Source organism: Muntiacus reevesi, chromosome 12, assembly GCF_963930625.1.
Source record: "Muntiacus reevesi chromosome 12, mMunRee1.1, whole genome shotgun sequence".
Classification (NCBI taxonomy): Eukaryota; Metazoa; Chordata; class Mammalia; order Artiodactyla; family Cervidae; genus Muntiacus; species Muntiacus reevesi.
The window spans coordinates 45,588,603-45,608,382 of NC_089260.1; the positions used below are offsets into that span (position 1 = coordinate 45,588,603).

At 42.6% G+C, this 19,780-nt stretch overlaps 1 protein-coding gene across 4 annotated transcripts in view; it reads right to left on the reverse strand.

Annotated features, from left to right (window-relative positions):
- The window catches only part of SULF1 (sulfatase 1), a 184,007-nt gene that overhangs the window by 45,340 nt on the left and 118,887 nt on the right, over nt 1-19,780 (reverse strand). For all 4 annotated transcript variants that reach the window (XM_065902843.1, XM_065902842.1, XM_065902840.1 and 1 more), the window contains exons 6-7: nt 14,523-14,674; nt 12,011-12,180 (exon numbers count right to left, since the gene is read on the reverse strand). In XM_065902843.1, the coding sequence (XP_065758915.1) occupies nt 12,011-12,180; nt 14,523-14,674 (322 nt within the window). The remainder of the gene's footprint in view (nt 1-12,010; nt 12,181-14,522; nt 14,675-19,780) is intronic.

The following is a 19,780-nucleotide window of genomic DNA, read 5'->3' on the forward strand; positions in this document are numbered from 1 at the left end:
TCTAGAATTTACTAGGGTATTATATTGATTACTTACATATCTAGTCTCTGCAAATTTTTCTCATTCCTAACCTCACATATAGATACCATCAGTTTATTGGATTTGCTGGAATTACAAGCAAGTCTACTACAATATACATGTTTGTCAGTAAAGTTGTTCATTACAGACAAATCAATATCGGTGCAGGCATAATTTTTGCTAACTATAGGGAAGTGAGTCCTATTGTTCTAAGACAGGTAGTTCAAGCCTATATTTTATCTATAGCGATCTAAGTGGTGCTCATACTTCCCTTTGGGGACCCATAAAGTACATCACCTTCTCTTTGAAGTCCTCCCCAGCTCCCTGGATCATAAGATGCTGCCACTTCACATTCCCAAAGAACATATCTATGCTAGAATTTATCTATGCTTTTCACACTGAGAATTGCTTGTTTTTCATTTGACCTCTCTATCAGACTATAAAGTGCTTGAACTTTCTCCTTAGCTGATAAGCCTATGAAAGTCAGTCACTCAGTCATATCTGACTCTTTGAGACCCTATGGACTGTAGCCCACCAGACTCCTCTGTCCATGGAATTCTCCAGGCAAGAATACTGGAGTGGGTTGCCATTTCCTTTTCCAGGGGATCTTCCTGATTCAGGGATTGAATCTGGGTCTCCTGCATTGCAAACAGATTCTTTACCGTCTGAGCCACCAGGGAAGCCTATAAACATTGTTTAATAGTGAAAACTCAGTATTTACCACAGGTCAGGGATTGTGCTAAGTGTTTTGTTCACATCTACTCATTTAATTAGCTCAGCTCTTGTCGGAAATACGTTTATCATTCCCATTTTACAGGTGAGAAAACTGAGGCTTAGCAAAGTTAATTTTCTCAGGTTAACAAAACTAGCAGGGAATCGAACCAGGACTTGGTTCCAAAGCTCATTTGCTTTAACAAAACGAAGGGAAAGGAAAATGACGGGGGCTTCCTGCACCCGAGGTTGCTCTTCGTTTGAACCACAACTGGCCAGTCTCTCAGAACAAGAGATCGTCTAGGCTGATCAAGGAATCTGATTACCGCTCTCTGTTCTGGGGAGGAGCCTATCAGTGAAAGACGGTGGATAATGATGACTGCAGGAGACCCCGTGACATTGTTTACATTATAAAACTAGAGAAACAGTCAGTCACTGTGAGCTGGTGAGTCCAGGAGCCTTGACCATGTTCCACTCGTTCCGTCATGGAGCGAATTTGTTATCGAGGAAACCTGGAGTTTCTGAGCTGTGTGACCGAACACAAGAACACGGGGCTGTCTATATGCCTCCTGTTACCATACATTTTCTTCTGCCAGCGGATTTGCAGCGCTTCTCTTTTAGTAGTTGAAAATGCTGTTTTGGTACCATTGGCCTTCCTGTGCAGAAAGTTACCCTGATGATCTGTATGGATGCTGGCTGGTTAACGAATGCCAATATAACACCTCCAAACCTGTCTGTCTGTCTGTCTATCTACCTATCATCTATCTCTTTAAAGTGCCCAGAACAAAGAAGTACCTGAGTTTCCTGCATGAGCCAATAAACAAATGTATTCTATGTAAGGATCTGGGTTGAAAAAAAATCCGTGACATTAAATAAACAAATTTTCAGATATCACTTGCCATTCTTTATCAGAGAAACTGTCAGCATGAACTTTCCTCTGCTCACCAAGCAGACAACTCATGAACCGAATGGTCCCATTTTTGGTCTGAAAGGGTTCTTCGTATCTCAGATTGCACCAGAGACCAAATGAGACCCTTGTATTTCAGAAGCCTGGGCAGTAGGAAAGGACTTAAGCCCGGGTTTCTTATTCTTAACGCAGCGTGTAACCTTACAAACAGGATTAGAGGAAGAGACCGAAGAGGAGGAGGAGAGAAGGGGGAGCTTCTAAATCCCAGAGGAAAGAGATTTTCACCGTTGGGGGGAGTTTGAGGTCAGAGAAATAGAGCAAGCTGGTCACGAAAGGTCCTTTACCACTTACTGATACGTGCCCTGAAAAAGAATACGGCTATAAAAGATTACACGGGCTTTCTTCGTAATACCTCACCAGCCTCCTCTTACTGCCTTTGATGTTGGCGTGCCTTAATTTTAAAGTAAATCTAGTTGACTTTTTTTTTTTTTAAACCACAAAACCTCAAACACAAATAAAAATTACAATAGGGAACCAAGAGGCAGGCTCATAGTGGGTAAATCGTATCTGCCACCAGTTACCTTCCAGTGCTTGGCAGGACTCCATCCACCCCGCCCTGAGGAACAGGGAAGCTCACAGCAAATTACAAGCCTCAAATTGGACTCCCGGATTTACAGAATGACATATGTTCAGTTTGGTTTTTATTAAAAGGGAGAGTTTGGGTCTATTGTTAAAGTTGTCCTTCCCCCATCCCATTTTTTTTCTTTTCTCCTGATTTCTGAATGTGGGCGATGACCACCCCCCTCCAGCTCTGGGGACAAGATCCCAGGTGGGGGTCTCAGCAGGAGCGGGGGATAACCATTTGCCTTTTAGGGGAAGACAGGCTGCCACTGCTTCCCACAGAACAGCAGCTGTTCGGGGGGCCTGCAGGTGGAAGGTCGGGAGTTGCTGGAATTGACAGTTGTTGAAAATTGATCTTTTGCCAAAGACCTGTGGGTGCCTCCCGCTGGTGTCTGCCAAATTCCTGGAAGATGCATTCTTCTGTCCCTCCGCCCTGTGATAATTCATTAGGGCTTGCTGCCCTAACTAAGAATCAACTTACAGTGATTCAGACGGAGCTGGGAGCTGTTGGCTGAAAATGCAAGACACAGAGAAGCAGGTGACTGTTTTAGGGAATGGTGGAAAACCACATATCTGATTGCTCCAGAATATTCTGGAATCAGATCTGAATTCTCAGCCCAGGACTGTTGCTTACTAGTGTGTGATCTGAAGCAACTGTTTTCTTTTCTTTAAGCCTCTGTTCCCACATATCTATAATGGGAGCAAGAACTTCAAAGAGTGCTTGTGAGGCTTCACAGAGGCTTCAGAGGACAAAACCTGGGACCACTCATACCCATACTTATAGGAAGCTGGGAGGCAGCTTATCACGTCACAGCTCACTGATGGCTGAGGCAGCCCAGAGAGGGCAGGGCCTCTTACTGTAGTTCATGGTTCTGACTTTTTGCGATCTCATGGACTGCAGCACTTCAGGCTTCCCTGTCCTTCACCATCTCCTGGAGTTTGCTCAAACTCATGTCCATTGAGTCGATAATGCCATCCAATCATCTTATCCTCTGTTGCTCCCTTCTCCTCCTGCTTTCAATCTTTCCCAACATCAGGGTCCTTTCCAATGAGTTGGCTCTTTGCATTTGGTGGACAAGGTATTGGAGCGTCAGCTTTAGCATCAGTACTTCCAATGAACATTCAGGGCTGATTTCCTTTAAGAGTGACTGGTTTGATCTTTCTGCTGTCCAAGAGACTCTCAAGAGTCTTTACCAGCACCACAATTCAGAAGCAACAATTTTTCAGCACTCGGCCTTCTTTATGGTCCAACTCTCACATCCATATACAACTACTGGAAAAACCACAGCTTTGACTAGATGGACTTTTGTCAGCAATGTGATGTCTCTTCTTAATATACTGTCTAGGTTTGTCATAGCTTTCTTTCCAAGGAGCAAGTGTCTTTTAATTTCATGGCTGCAGTCATCATCCACAGTGACTTTGAAGCCCAAGAAAATAAAACACTCCCATTTTACAACCGAGACAGTAAAGCATATGGAGGTGGCTCAGATAGAACAGGCTGGAAGCTCTGCTCCTTTCATGATGTCACACTGAACTGTCCTCTCCAACAAGTATCTCAAACTCCCATCATTAAAGGGAGAAGTGATCCATACATTTCTTCTATCAACAGTAAGTCCTGGGACTTCCCTGGTGGTCCAGTGGTTAAGAAGCCACTTTTCAATGCAGGGGACGACTCAGGTTTGATCCCTGGTAGGGGAACTAAGGTCGCACATGCTGCTGAGCAACTAATCCCACACGCCACAACTAGAGTCTGTGCATCACAACCAAAGGTCCCTTGTGAAGCAACAAAGATCCCATGTGCCACAACTAAAATCTGACACAGCCAAATAAATAAATATAAAGTAAGTCCTAAAGTTCTTAGCTTTTATCCTGATTATCCTGATTTAAAATATTAGCTGCTTCTGTTTCCCATTCAGATGCCTCCCACCAGCTGCTGTGTTCCTAAGTTTGTTGCAAATACAGAATCAAGTCTGACCCTCCACGACACCCTGGAGACATATTCAAAAAGGTAGAGAACGTTGACTCTTTGCTTGAAAAGGGAGAGGACAAAGGATCAAATTGTCATAAAAAAGAAAAACAAACCTCAAAAATTCATGTCAGAGTGTCAGCCATGTGTGTCTGTTCTGGTGAGGCTTTCTGTGTCTGTTCAGATACATGTTTGACTCAGAACTGTGCTCTCCAGACCTTATACTCTCAGGGATGCACCTGTAACTCTCAGCAGATGACTCCAATACTTATAAAAGGTGAGCTTTCCCCAGAAAGGCTTCTCTGCACAATGCTTTTCTCTAGTCATCATTTGTTTAGCATTATTGCTTAGCAAGGGCTTCCCTGGTGGCTTAGTGGTAAAGAACCTGCCTGCCAATGCAGGAGACATGGGTTGATCCCTGGTCTGGGAAGATCCCCTGGAGTAGGAAATGGCAACCCACTCAAGAATTCTTACCTGAAGAACCCCATGAACAGAGGAGCCTGGTGGGCTACAGTCCGCGAGGTTGCAAAGAGTCTGACGTGACTGAGCAACTGAACCAAAATAGAGTTGCTCAGGACAGCAGCTCACGGACAGATCCCTCAGAGCACTGCATGTGCATGTTCAGCTTTTGCCGTCAATATCAGATTCTCCCCAGGGTTTGCTTTTCTTGCTAACATTGCTTATTGACATAACAAGGATAAGATTTCTCAAATCAATCATGTCTCCTTTCTTTTTGATGGGTGGACATTTTAGGAGAATAATTGTTAGTAGCACAGAAATAGTTTCAAGAAATGCATGTATTGCATATTAAACCCATCCTCGGGGAAACACAAAGAACTTAGCAGTTCATTTGGTACCACTGATGGCCTCTGCTGTCATCCCAAAGAAAATACATTTCGAGTATTTTATATTTGAACATGTGTTTTCTTCATTTGCTATTAGTCTCATGGTGGTGGTGGTTTAGTTGCTAAGTCGTGTCCGACTTGGAATCCCATGGATTGTAGCCTGCCAGGCTTCTCTGTCCCTGGGACTTCCCAGGCAAGAATACTGGAGTGGATTGCCATTTCCTTCTCCAGGGGTCTTCCTGACCCAGAGATCAAATCACATCTCCACCACTGCAAGTGGTCTCTTGCACTTCAGGCAAATTCTTTACCACTGAGCCACCAGGGAAGCCACCCATTTAGTCTCATAAAACAACAAAAATCCTAATTCTTAATACCCTTATTGGTAGCAGGATCATCACTCACTGAGAAATAGGTCTCAATTCCCAGCATAAGCTGGTTGTACAGATTCAGGAAGTACACACTCAAACTATTAAAATAGGATATTCTAGACAAGTTCCCAAGCCACACCAGTCCAGCCTTCACTAAAATGAAACTTGATGAGACTCTGTGGACATATTCCCCATTTGAGCTCAAATGTCTTTGGGTGGGTAACTGAACACATGCAGGGTAACATCAAATTGTCTTGATTACAGGTGCATCTTAAAACTTCACAATAAAAAAAGGTACATGCTAAGTCGCTTCAGTTGTGTCTTACTATTTGTGACCCTACGGACTGTAGCCCTTCAGGCTCCTCTGTCCATGGGACTTCTCAGGCAAGGATACTGGAGAGGGTTGTCATTTCCTTCTCCAGAGGATCTTCCCGACTCAGGGACTGAACCCAAGTCTCTTACATCTCCTGCACTGGCAGGCAGGTTCTCTACCACTAGTGCCAGCTGGGAAGCCTTACAATAAAACGGCATATCACAAAACTAATTCAAAGAAGCTTCCAACGATGCTACGGACTCCAATTAGAAATTGTGTCAATACATACACAGGGAACACTTCTACTAAAAATTGTGACTGTGACAGATATTGAACAGGCCCGGTGTAGTGGAAAGATCTAGGGTCCAGAAGAGTGGAGTTTGGACTCTAGCTTCATCCCTATCTACTTACGTGACCTGAGCAAAGCCACTGAGTCTTTTTTTTAAAAATAAACTTCATTTATTTAATTTTTTATTCATTTTATTCATTGTATTCATTTTTTAATCTAAAAATTTATCGATTTATACTTTCACTAGGTACCCTTTAATTCATAAAACCAATTGTTCAACTACTTTCATACTATTTTTAAAAGGGTTTTCATGTCAGCTAGTTGGAAGCGTTAACACGTTGATGCATTTGCTAAACAAAAATGTATTATACAACTAAAACAACAGGAGCCATGCCCACTAGGCAACGGGAGGGAGAGATGGATGATTATGTCCTGCCTCGGGAAAGAGCTGCCTTGTATAGCAGCAGGGTGTCATTTGTGTGGTGTTGAGTGTGATTATTCTGAAGTTGTGTGACTGGACATCAAAGATCTGAGTAAACAGCCAGTGCAATAGGATACGTAGTAAATGACAGAGAGAAGAATAGAGAGGTAATAGGGGAAGTGTGTGTGTGTGTGTGTGTGTGTGTGTGAAAGTCGCTGTGTGTGAAAGTTGTGTCCGACTCTGCGACCCCATGGACTGTTCTCTAGGCAAGAATACTGGAGTGGGTAGCCTTTCTCTTCTCCAGGGGATCTTCCTGACCCAGGGATCGAACCCAGGTCTCCCGCACTATAGGCAGATTCTTTACCAGCTGAGTCACAAGGGGAGCAATTAATCCTGCTCAAGTCAGAAATGTTTATGGAGGATTTAAAATTCTCTCCTCTTTGAAAGCATACCCTTTTATGTATTTGTGGAAGAAATGAAGAGAGAATGTGCAAATTCTTTTTAAGGCAAGACATTTCTTTCGAACTTGAATGAATTTAATTGGCCGCACGACTCAGCATGTGGGATCTTATTTCCCTGACCAGGGATCGAACATGCACCTTCTGAAGTGGAAGCGTGGGGTCTTAACCACTGGGTTGCCAGGGAAGTCCCTTCTTTTCAACTTTAGATAACAAAGGTATTTCAGAAATGTTCTGAGGCTTCCTTAGGGTAGTTGTCCCTTTGACATGCTGTGTCCATCCCAAACTCCATGATCAGAACAATTTCTGCAAGTTAGTTGATGTGGATTGTTCTACCTAAATTTTTATTTCACATGAACCTGTGTGTGTGTGTATGTGTGTGTACAGAGTCAAACGCATTTCCAGGGATAGAAAGAAAGAGCTGTTGAACTGGAATAAAATTTTTAAGTTCATGGAGGCACAGTTGGTGGAAAACTGTCAAGGGAGCTTCAGCATCTCAGAGAATCATCAAGAAGGCAAATGTAATCTCTTTTCTCATCAGCTTTTGTCCACAGGTGAGTATTATCACATCACTGAGGCCAGGAAGGAGAAATGATGCCAAGAAGATGAGGCTTTAGCATCATTACGAGGATACGGGGGAGAGAATTTACTGGAAAGTGCAGTAGAGTCTTAATCATAGTGAAGGGCTTTGTGATAAGAATGATTATATGTATTATCATGATGGAGAGTCCCTCAGATCTCTTAGAGGCCAGGAGTGGCTGAGCCACTGTCTGATTAAACATGGTCCCCTGCTCCATGTGGTCGGTAGTCCGTTCTCTTTCTTAGTTGGTTGGCATAACCTCTAGCCTCAATATTGAACTGGCTTCCTTTCTTTGTTGGCCACGACAAACACCATGGAAACCTGATACATTCGCTCCAGGCAGTGGGAGTCAGATAGCTCTAACCCAAGGCGGATGAAAGACATCTGGATAACGCTTGACCACCAAGGAAGGCAACCTCAAGGAAAGTGCTCACATGGCTTGCATCCCCCTCCCCTGCCCCCGACAGGGCAGAACCTACAGCTTCTTGCTGTTTTCACAGGGCCTGCCAAATATCTCTGCAAAGCACTTAACTTCTTGCATCTCTTTGCTTGAATGCCTTGCTCATGTTCTCGCTAAGGAGACTAGCCATTCAGGAGCTCCAAGAGCCACAATGGAAAGCTTGTCTTCAATTTGTCTCACTCCCTTTGTGTGCAGCCTGAACTGTGAACCCGGGCAGTCACTCACAGCTCCAAGAGAGATGCACATGGACTCTCTCCAGCCCTTTCCTCCTGCGGCAGCTAGGGAGACCTTGACGACAAAGATGCCCGGAATTCAAGGCTTTCAAGGTCTGTGGGAGACACAGCGGATCTCCTCATTCTAGGGGCTCCAAAGCCCCGGGCTTAGCAGCAAATAGAAGCTGAATCACTCAACCCACTGTGTGAGTTTTCATTTTCTATGGCTAAGGGTGTTCTTCAAACTGCCAGTAGCATGGTTTGCACCTGGCAAAGATAACACAGCCCAGGCCGGTGCTTCTCCTGTCTGTTCTTAGAATAGGCAGGATGAGAGCCTCATCAATGCAGGTCTTAGCTCGTCAACAGACTTGTCAGGCCACAATGGACAAGAACCAACTTGTTCTTCCCTAGCTGCTTCCCCTTGAATGTTAAGTTGAAATCAAACAAAACAGCACCTTTTTGTAGGTCAAGAAAGATCAAATCCAGAAAAAAGTGTTTTTTTCTTTCTTTTTTTTTTTTTATGGTTCATCTTAATAGGAAGGATCACAGAGAATTAGCACCTATGAAGTGGCTTCTATGTTCCAGGTCCAGGGTGAGGTCTCTTAATTGTTACTCACGACATCATGCCAAGTTGCTGGTTATTACCCCCATTTTACCGATGAGTCAATGAAGGTTCTGAGAGGTGAAAGGTACTGCCTATAGGTCAGCAAGGACCACTGAGATAGGAACCAGTGCTTATTTGCCTCCGAGGCCTGAGAGCTTTTCACTCTGCCAATGTGTGGATTCAGCTTTATAGAATCACTAGTAAGGCTCATAGGGCTTCCCAGGGTGGCCCTAGTGGTAAAGAATCCACCTGCCAACGCAGGAGACGCGAGAGACACAGGTTTGATCCCTGGGTCGGGAAGATATCCTGGAGAAGGAACAGGCGACCCACTCCTGTATTCTTGCCTGAAAAATTCCATGGACAGAGAAGCCTGGTGGGGTACAGACCATGGGGCTGCAAAGAGTTGGACACGACTGAGCCCTGAGCATAGTAGGGCATAAAGGCGGTTCATCTCAACTAAAAAGGAATAGCGAAAACTGCATATAAAAATGGTCAAGTTACATATGATGTCTACCTTGACTAAACAGTCTCCAGGGACTCTGTTTGCAGCTACATATAAATTCACTCAAGTTCTCAATACCCTGCAGGTTTCTCTCTCTAGCTTCATCCCTTACTGCTTTCCTCACTTCCTTAATCACATCTTAGATGACCTCATGGCGACCACTTTTCCTGAAATCATCTATCCAATCTCTGCCTATCAGCTGCAGAAATGTTGCCCTTTGCAGTCCACTTTGCCTGCCTCCTTGCAACTAGTTCCCCTGGCTCTTCTAAAAGATGTGCATGCTTCCTCCTCCAAACTTTCACAGACCCTCGGCTCCCTGCTCTAGCACTTGCTTCTGAGCTTGCTGTTGACAAGGCTCTTTGATAAGGCTATTTGTCTGTCTTCCTCCTTGAGCAAGAGCCCAGAACAAACTTATTTTGTAAAGAATCACACAGTAAATAGTTTAGGCACTGCAGGCCGAATGGCATCTGCCACAGCTACCCAATTCCACTGCTGTATTGCAAAAGCAGGCACAGATAGTACCTAAATGAATGAGCATGACTGTGTTTCAATAAAACTTTATTTATAAAAGCTGGTGGCAAGTCAGAGATGGTCCCCATGTGCTGACCTCTGTCCTAGTTCATTGGTTCTAGAATGAGCAATTGTGTCTCTTTGTTAATAAATGAAGATTATTTTATGTTTATTTGACTGCAGCAGGAAGTCTTAGTTGTGGCATGCGAACTCTTTGTTACATGCTGGATCTAGTTCCCTGACCAGGGATTGAACCCAGACCCCTGCATTGGGGGGTTAGCCACTGGACCTCCAGGGAAGTCCCAGCAATTGTGTCTTCCTTGCGCCTATATCCCTGATGTGCTGTACAGTGTCAAAGGTGGCACTCATAAATATTTGTGGAATGAAACAGAATTTAATCAGAGATGCTTTTTCTTTCTTTTTTTTTTTTTAAAGTTATTGTTGAAGCCCCGAGAACTCTGCAGATTTTTCTCATCCTGCATTGCTGTCTGTGCACACTGCTGAGCTGTCAGAACCTTTTGACCTGTGGCTGATTTTCCTGTAGGCTCAGGACCTTGCCCTGAAGCTTCAAAGGCAAGCTGACTTCTAAGGAGCCATAAAACACATTTTTGTCAACTCCTTGTCCTCAAACTCCCGGGAAAACAGCAGTGAGGTTTACAGTTGTGGAAAATCACCTTAGGCTGGGATTCTGCTAATGCAACAAAGAAAGCAATTTCTGACTCAGAGAAAAGGGAAAGGTGAGTCCCAGGGCATGGAAGAAGTCTGCAAAGACCTATTTCTTTTACTGAACCAGCAGGTTACTGAATCTGCAAGTGATGGCTAATGGAGAATCACTAGCCCCTGGTGGGCTTCATTCATGAATTTAGCTGCATAATTATATGTAGGGTAGAGAGTCTTGAATATTCATCCACAGTGCTCATTCCAAAACACAATGGATCATCCAGACCCTATGCCTCAGTTGCTGGGGCAGCTTTCTTTGTCGACAATATCTTATGCATCAAAACATGTCCATCCTCCAAATTCCTGGGCATGCTCAGTAGGACACACACCTGGCTTCATTTATGAATTGTTAGTTCCTGTCTTTCCTTCTTTCTAAGTCACTTGATATGATAGAGAGGATCTAAGTACCACTGACGAGGAGCCATAAGTTTATTAGTTATAATAAGAAAAAAAAAAGAATAAAAAGCTTTCCAGGGATATGTTATGCCAGCAACTAGAATGCCTTCCGTAGTTACTTATAACTTTTCATAAGGAAGTTACTTATCTCTTTTCATAAGGAAGTGCATTTAATCTTTATTCTTTTCCCCATCTGGGATCATAGCTTTAAAATCAGTGTGGCTGAAGAGGGATAATATTTAAGCACAAATAGAATAAGAATGAATACTGGAGGTTTAGTGATGAAGGAAATGTATCAGTTGCCTGTTTCCTACCCTTCTCATGGTTAAACTTTCAGTCCACTGCTGTGCGTGGAGGACTGCACATCATTGCACAATGGATAAGAAGAAAGAGTGAGGAAGGAGTGGAAAAACAAAATCACGTTCTTTGCTGCCTAAGTATCCAGACTTACTACACTCGCCTCGTGAGAATGGTCAGCTTAACACAGCTCTCTGCTCTCTGTCTCATCTCCGTATGCCATCAGCCTCTCCTCTGGGCCTCCCAACCCCCTCCCCAAGCCTCCTGCCTCTCAAAAAGAAACATCAGGTTATTTTAAAGCCGTGACCTGAGACGGCCTCTCGGGCAAGCCCTCTGCAGCTGCCTCTGTAGCAATTCTAATCAGACATCTGTGGCAAAGCTGCCACAGCCCGAGCCCAGGAAATTCACCCAGGTCTCTATAACCAGACTTAGGGGTCACCACCACTCTGCTGCTAAAAGAAACATACCATTTGATCATTATTATTATTAGATCACGTTGATGAATATTATTTCAGACAACTGAAGGAAGCCCTTGATCAAAATCACCCCCAGTCACCCCATGTGCTTCTCTCTCTGTCCATTTTGTTGTTCTTCTTGTTGGTCAGTCACTAACGATGCTGGAGATGTGATTCGTAATCAAACCACCTCAGCAAGCCCCAGGGCCTGCCTGTTCTGTGGTCTCGGGGCAGAAGCCCTATTCCTGCCCTGTGGAGATGCCACGTGGAAAGAAATGGGGTGCAGGGGAGGAGCCGGGTGGGGAGCAAAGGAGAGGCTCGATCGCAGCAGGTCCCAGAGCTGAGGCTGTTACTCACATGTGTTGGGAAGCATTGGGGTACAGTTCTGAAAACTGTGGGGCCGAGTCCTCGGGGCCGTGGGGCGCCGCGTGGCTGATCACCATCATAATGGGCCTATGGGGATACATTCTCTTAGACATTTTGAAGTAATTAATGCTCTCGTTAGTGATTAAGTCTGTGAAGTAGTCCTGAAACATACATTTGACACAAAACAAAAATTACAAAACGTGACATTCATCAGATCACATTTGAATACTGTTTTCCCTCAGAAGCAACTCACTGAATGAGGAGGTAAGATCTTAAGCAGGAAGAGAAACTGTACTTCCCAAGGAGAAAAACATCTTCTGGAAACAGAGATCAGTTGCCAATTACTTTCTAGGGTTGCTAGCATAGTAACACACACAAACATCTTTTTTAAAGTAATGTACAATTTCAGAATTAGGGAAAAAAAATTAAAAAGTCAAGTACTGTTTGCCCAAGATAATGATCAGATCTGGCAATACAAATGCTATAGTACATGAAACACCGGATACATATTTCATTCTCAGGTTTCGCTGATGTAATTCGTTGACAAAAAAATTTAATTGCTTCAAGGGCAGGAAATACCCACGCCCACTACAAATTCACAGTTGCAGACACATACACACAGACATGCACATGCATACACACATACACGCATAAATGCACGCACACACAAAATCTTTTCGTGAAGTTAAAAATTCACCTGTGAGAATTACACAATGATTGCAATGAAAGTCACGACCAAAATCTGGATGCACAGGGAAAAGGGGCAACATTCTATGAATTAGTTTATCTGAAACACTCAATATGGGGAGCAGTTGATTTCCTGCAGATTATACCCTGTTAATTGCACAACTAAAATGATCCAGCTGTTGGGATTAGAGCCTGACTTGTTAATAGAACAATTTAATCTATAATCCAAGGGGCTGATGCAAGACTATAAGGAGAAGCGGGGGAAGAGATGGAATGAAAAAGAAAAGATGAAAACTGAAAACACCTGCTTCCTCTAAGTGTGTATCATTGGCCTGGAACTCCAGTATAAAGTTTATTCAGAAAGCGCTCAGGCAATGTGCACTGTCAGAGGCTTCTAGGCATGCCCAATCACATGTAGATTCAAGGACTAGAACAGCTGCAAAAGCCTTGCCCAAGAGACCAAGCCTATGTCACATGTCCTTCTTAGGACAAGCCCACAGGCTATCACCTCCTTCCAAGGAAGTGTCTGTTCCATTCCTTTCCTCTCTCTAAAAAAAAAAAAATCTATATTCTTTTCGACACAGTTGTCTTTGACACTTAATCAGCTGTGATAACGGGCAAGATACGCTGATTTAGTCTTTGGAGGGAATCTTGATTACTTTGCTCTCCTTAGGACAACAGGGAAAGAAAGGTTAATAGCTTGAACAAGGAGCATGACAAGTATCCCCACAGATAAAAATGGGAGCAGTGACAATTAGTGTATTTTGTAGGGCACTGCTCAAACCTGCCTCCAAGGTTTCTGCCAACTCTCAACTCTGATGAGTCTGAAAACCTATTAGCAATGTTTGTGAATTCATTTGCATGCATTGTTTTCTGGAGGGTACGAAAGGAGACTTACACTTTATCTCCCCCGCCAAGTCCCTTGAGCTCAAATCAGGCCAAGCATAAGAATAGCGATGGGCCAAAATTAGATCAAGTCCCCTCTTTCTGATTTCTACCAACGCCTTTTTCACAGAGATCTATGCTAGTTGGAGCAGATTCTCAGCTTCTTTTAGATAAATGAGGAAGAGATGGACATGGTTAGGAGGGAAGAGGGTATTTTAGGCTAATTAGCAGGCTAAATTTAAAGATGTTTCCCCCTCCACTCCTGCGATCTGGAAACCGTTTTAAGTTGGCAATCACAAAAGCTGTGTGAATTTTCAAAAGTCTAATCTGGGATCCATTTGTTAGAGAACTCTGGGACCTGTTCACTTCAGTTTCTATGAACTGGTTTGGAAATACTAGGATTGACTGCCTTACAGACTTTTGTGGACTCTAGCTGCCATGGGCAGGTGTCCTTGTCAATATCAAAGTGTGGTAAAAGCAAAGAATGTGGTTTCCCAACTTTTGAGTTTTGCACTTGTCTTTTCTTATTCTTACATCTAAATCTGAAGCCACAGACAGAATATACTCTCACCCTAATGAAAAGCAAACAGTACAAGATGAACATCTGATTATGTGGGCAAGTCTTCTAGAGGGAGGAAAACCAAGAATTATCACAAGACAGAGTGGAGGCATTCATGATTTTTTTGATAATACTTTCATCAAAGGCTGATTGCCTTTCATCCTAATGAGGGGGAGAAAAAAAACCCACTATTCAAAGTCAGTGTTCCCTGAGAGCCTTTTTCTTGCCTGGAGTTTAAAATTATGTTAAAATTTCTCATTCTAAAACTGTGAGAACATAGCCAATCTCATGGATAGGCTAACATACTGAAAATGACTTTCTCCCATTATGCATGAAGTAAATTGATGCAGTGTAAAAGTGCCTGAAAATTACCTTTGCATAATCAAATCCATGCTTTTCTTTGATGCCATTGCGACAAACAGTGTAATTATAGAAACGAGAATTCTTGATTAATCCAAGCCATTCTCGCCACCCAGGAGGGATGTAGCTGCCATTATATTCGTTGAGGTATTTTCCAAAAAAGGCTGCAAGGGGGAAAGAAGGATTATTTCCTCATATGAAATGATCAGTCATAACTAAATGCATCGACATGAAATTATGTCTTGAAAAAAAGACAGTGAAACAAAAGTTAACCTAGGTAACAGTGGATGCCAAGGTAACATTCACGTAATACTATGATTCTTTGGTAAAGTGACCCACATACATTTTCCTTTTGAATAAATAAGAATAGTGCCTAGGTACATGGATAGTTTATATAAATATAGTATAGTTTAATAAAATCACCATCAGGTTCATGATACTTTGAATGCATGTATTTTTTGTGGTCCTTCCAGGATAAAAGCAGAATGAATTTTTTGTTAAGTTTATATAATAATCAGAGAAGTTGCTGGTGTGAGATGTGGAGTACTGAAAGTTGTCTTTGGGGTAAGTTTTCCAACATATCGCTTGAAAGTTGTGAATTACAAAAATATTATTGAAAAACTTGCCTTTGCTTTTGGCTATCAGGACAGTACATATTTTCTTAGTCAAAGAACCTTCATAAACTCAGTTTCTATGGGATGTGGTCAGCGCCTTTATGTCACATGCATGTCATCTTGTTTGCATTGTGTATACTTTACAAATGTGTGCTTATTACTGATAATCAAAAATTCTAGCAACATGGGGTTACAACCTTGATGACTAATTTTCATAGAATTACAGTAAAATAGAAGTATTGACATACGTGCCACAAAAACACCACTGTTCAATCAGATGCCTTCCATGTCAAACCCACTTTCTGGCTTCATTACAGATGCCTCTACTTACATACATAAAGAAAGTTCTTGGATGACTGGCTCGGAATGATGAAAACAGATCCTGGAATTCAGGCACTTTACTGGTATTGCTCTTAAAGCACATGTTTCTGAATCTCAAACTTATCCAACATATTTCATTCCTGGGTCTTTACGGAATCTCTATTTAGCTTGATTTCATCTTTGATATATAACCACCAGTAGAATATCTCCATCTGAATGTTTTTCTTGCTCCTAATGCAATCGTCCAGAATGGAATGAATAACTTTCCCTTGCATATGTACTTCTTTAGAAAGCCTTTAATTCTCAGAGTGGCATCATCACTCACCAGGCATGGCCACCCAGCACCTTCCCTGCCTTACCTACCCCTTTGCTCACCTTGCTATGCAGCAGCTGCTGCCTGTAGGCTCTAAGTGGGTCAGAGCTCTGGGACCTCTCACACTTTCTCTGACTTGACACCCCTCCTGGGGGCCCACAGATTCCTGACCATTTCTCCTATGCATGCCCCAGGGTCTTTCCACTCTCACCATCAGTCTGAAGACCAGCTCAGGTGATAACCTCCTTCTCGCAATCTTGGATGAAGAATCACGGTGAGTTTAACAGCTTGCCATCCAAGGCCTTCCTTTTGTCTGGACAAGATCCCTCTCTTTCCAACCCCATCTTGCACATCTCTGTGATGCTTCTAGGTGTTCTGGTTTCCACCTCTCCTTCTTTGCCTGTGCTGTTCTCTTGGTCTCCCTCTCTATGAATCAGGCCAGAACAGATGCCATTTCACTCCCAGTCTTTGTACTGATTCCACAGGATTTTATCTCTGTGGCTCGATATCACAGTCTCATCCTTCCTTGTGGAACAGTTATGTTCATGTATAAGCCTAATCTCCCTTATGTTGCTGTTTAGTCACTAAGTCAAGTCTGAATCTTTTGTGACCCCCTGGATTGTAGCTCACCAGGCTGCTCTGTCCATGGGATTTCCCAGGCAAGAATACTGCAGGGGGGGTGCCATTTCCTCCTCCAGGGGATCTTCCCAACTCACAATGCAGGCAGATTATTTCTGCTAAGCCACTGGGGAAGCCAGTATCCCTTATACTGTAAGGTTTTTTTCAGACAAACACTGCCTTAATTTCATCTGTGTGCACTCTCCTTCCATCCTAGCATGTAGTCTAGGGGCTCCATTAATTTTGTTTCTTGAACTGGAGTTCATGGACCCCCACCTATTCTGGGAACTCTACAAGTTCTGGACTTGTTAAATTTTGTGTTTTCAATTGAGTTATGATTTTTCAAAAAAGCTAATTTGGTCAAAATATTTTCAGAGTAGAGTTTCAGAGGTGCAAAAGTTGGTACTTTTCTTTGGATTTATTTTCTTTGAAGAGTTGACTCAAGTCTGAGGAACACAGCAATGTTTGTTTACTTGCTGAATGAATGTTTATACATTGAATCTGCAAATGACTGAATCAATCAGATGGTCCCTTAGTCAAACATCCACAGCTTGAGGATTCTGCCAGGGCCCCTGAGCAGACAGACAGGCATGGAACAAAGTGTCAGAAGGTCTCACGTCAGCTGTGACTCAGGATTTCCCTCTGAACTTCCTATGAGCTGTAGGAATTCTTCTAATGAGATGTTCTCATCTTCAGAGACTAACCACCTTCTCACACTGAACCACAGATAATTTTCCTTTCTGACAAAATGCAATGGGACTTAAGAGTCCCAGGCAGCAGACCAAGGCCACACCCCACCAGCATGACTTCAGAATGGGACTGTTTCCAGAAGCCTTTCACTTGATAACCCAGAGCCCAGCTCTTTCCCCTGGCCTGCTCCTCATCCTCAGGGTTTTTCCCCCCACTTTTCCCTCTTTTTATAAAAGATCATAGTGGTTAGGAATATAAAGCCTGGGGCCAGGCTGCCTGGGTTCAAATCCTGGTTCTGTTACTTTCTAATTACATGTCCAGAGGTGACCTACTTAACCTCTCTCTACTTCTAATTCTCTTCTTGGAAAACCAGGAAGATGATGATGATAATAGTGGAAGGGATACAGTGAGGATGAAGATGAATTAATACATATGTAAAGCACTGAAAACAGTACCTGGCACATAATGAGGGCTTATTAAGTGCTGCCACTGCTGGTACTAGGTTGGCCAAAAAGTTTGTTCAGGTTTTTCTACATCTTATGAAACTTTTGGCCAACCCAACATTATGATTTTTGTTTGTTGTTTAGTCGCTAAGTCGTGTCCAACTCTTTTTGATCCCAGCTATAGGACTGTAGCTGGCTAGGCTTCTCTGTCCATGGAATTCCCCAGGCAAGAATACTGGAGTGGGTTGCCCTTTCCTCCTCCAGGAGGATCTTCCTGACTCAGGGATGGAACCCAGTTCTCCTGCATTGGCAGGCAGATTCTTTACCATTGAGCTACCTGGGTAGTCCCAGTATTATGATTACCATCACCATGATCATTAGCCTTTCAACTCTGGGTTCTGATTTAAATAACTTACCCTCCTGAAGTGCAAGGAAATTCTGTTCTAGAGTTCTGCCCTTGTGCATCTGAAAACATCGCTGGAGAGGTTACACAGTTTTCTTCACTAATCTGATTCATTTTTGTAGCAACAAATCCTCTCCCAATTGGCTGACATTTTCTTGCTTAATTAGTTTTTTAGATTTTTTTTTCTTGCTACTTTTAGTTTTGTTCTCTGTTCTTTTTTTCCCCTCTCTCAAGGAAGCCAGGCCAAGTCATTCCTGTCCTTTCCTCAATGCTTTACTCGTTAGGTTATTTAGGACTGTTTTCTACCCATTGCCATGGCTATCTCCCTTTCCTTTAATCCTCCCCTTATAAACAATTCCTTTAAGTCTCTTAATAGTCCCTGTTATTCGCTTCAGAACTCCCTCCAGGTTTTCCGTGTCTTTGTGTTAATGGGGTGTAAAAAATGTACTCACTATTCCAAATGTGTCCTCACCCATCACTCTTGGCTTCAAGGGAGATGGGACCTCGTGCATCATGAGGCAGTACCCAGCGTTGTCAGTGTGGAGTTACTCAGCCTTTAGTGTCACCTTCGAACACTGAGGCTCATTTATAATTATCCCTGGCCTCTTTCAACAACACTTCCTGGCAGTGCTCTGCAATTGATTATCTGGGATTCTAATTATTTTCCTCCAGATGCACCAAATCTCTTCCTCCCTCTCGAAGGTGAACTTCATTTTCTTGCCCATATTGCCATTATATTATGTGCAGTTTGAAGTTTTTCAATCCTTTAGCTTTGGCAATTCAACTCAACTACTGTCTGAATATGTCACTAGCACACCATCTACCCCTCCTCTCTTCTCTGGGCCATTAAACACTTCCCTTCACAGCTGTTTAGAAGGTGGAAGGTGGGGTTGGGTGACAGGGAGAAAGATCAGAAAGTCCTGATCATGACGACTGTTGACTTCAGTCCACACTACTTCTGTCCAATACTACCTGTTACACAACACTTAGAAAAATTTCCTTGAACTATTTGAGGTAAAAGCTTTTATTTTTAGATTTGCAATAGTTAACGACATATACAAAAGATTTCTGATGCTGTAGAGAAGTCAAATGTTATTTAATATAACAAATAATATATTAATTGAGCTCTGACTACTTGCAATGATTAGATTTGGGGTAGCAGGATTTCACTAATAGGAACTATAAATTTACATAATTTTGAACCAAGTTAAAATTATGATTTACTCTTATGTCACCTTGTACACATGAGTTTGGTTTCCCCAACTAGACTGGAAGTCTAGCTAAGACAGGAATCTTACTTTATACCTCTTCGTGGATCAAAGTCTACTATAGTTTTAAGCATAATGTGACTCAATTAATAGCATACTATGGTAGGCTACATCTTGTTTTTGGGTACTTATCAAAAATCCATAATACCATCATTCATAAAAATAAGAATATTAGTTTGTTTTACTTTTAGTGAACTCTATTAATAAATTTTAAAACATCTCATATTAGAGAATAAATATACTTGCCATAAGTAACATGGGGCCTTCCTGGTGGCTCAGGCTGTAAAGAATCTGACTGAAATGCAGAAAACCCAGGCTCTACCTCTGGGTCTGGAAGATCCCCTGGAGAAGGGAATGGCAACCCGTTCCAGTATTCCTGCCTGGAGAATTCCATGGACAGAGAAGCCTGGCGGGCTACAGTCTATGGGACTGTGTAGAATCAGACACGACTGAGTGACTTTCATTTCACTTCATAAGTAACATAAATACATTTTATAATGTAAAAATTGATTAATTTGTCTGCGGTGTTTTGTTACAAAAATAATTCTTTACATAACAATTTTCCTGCAGGTCTCTATTAAATATTGTCCCTTCCACTCC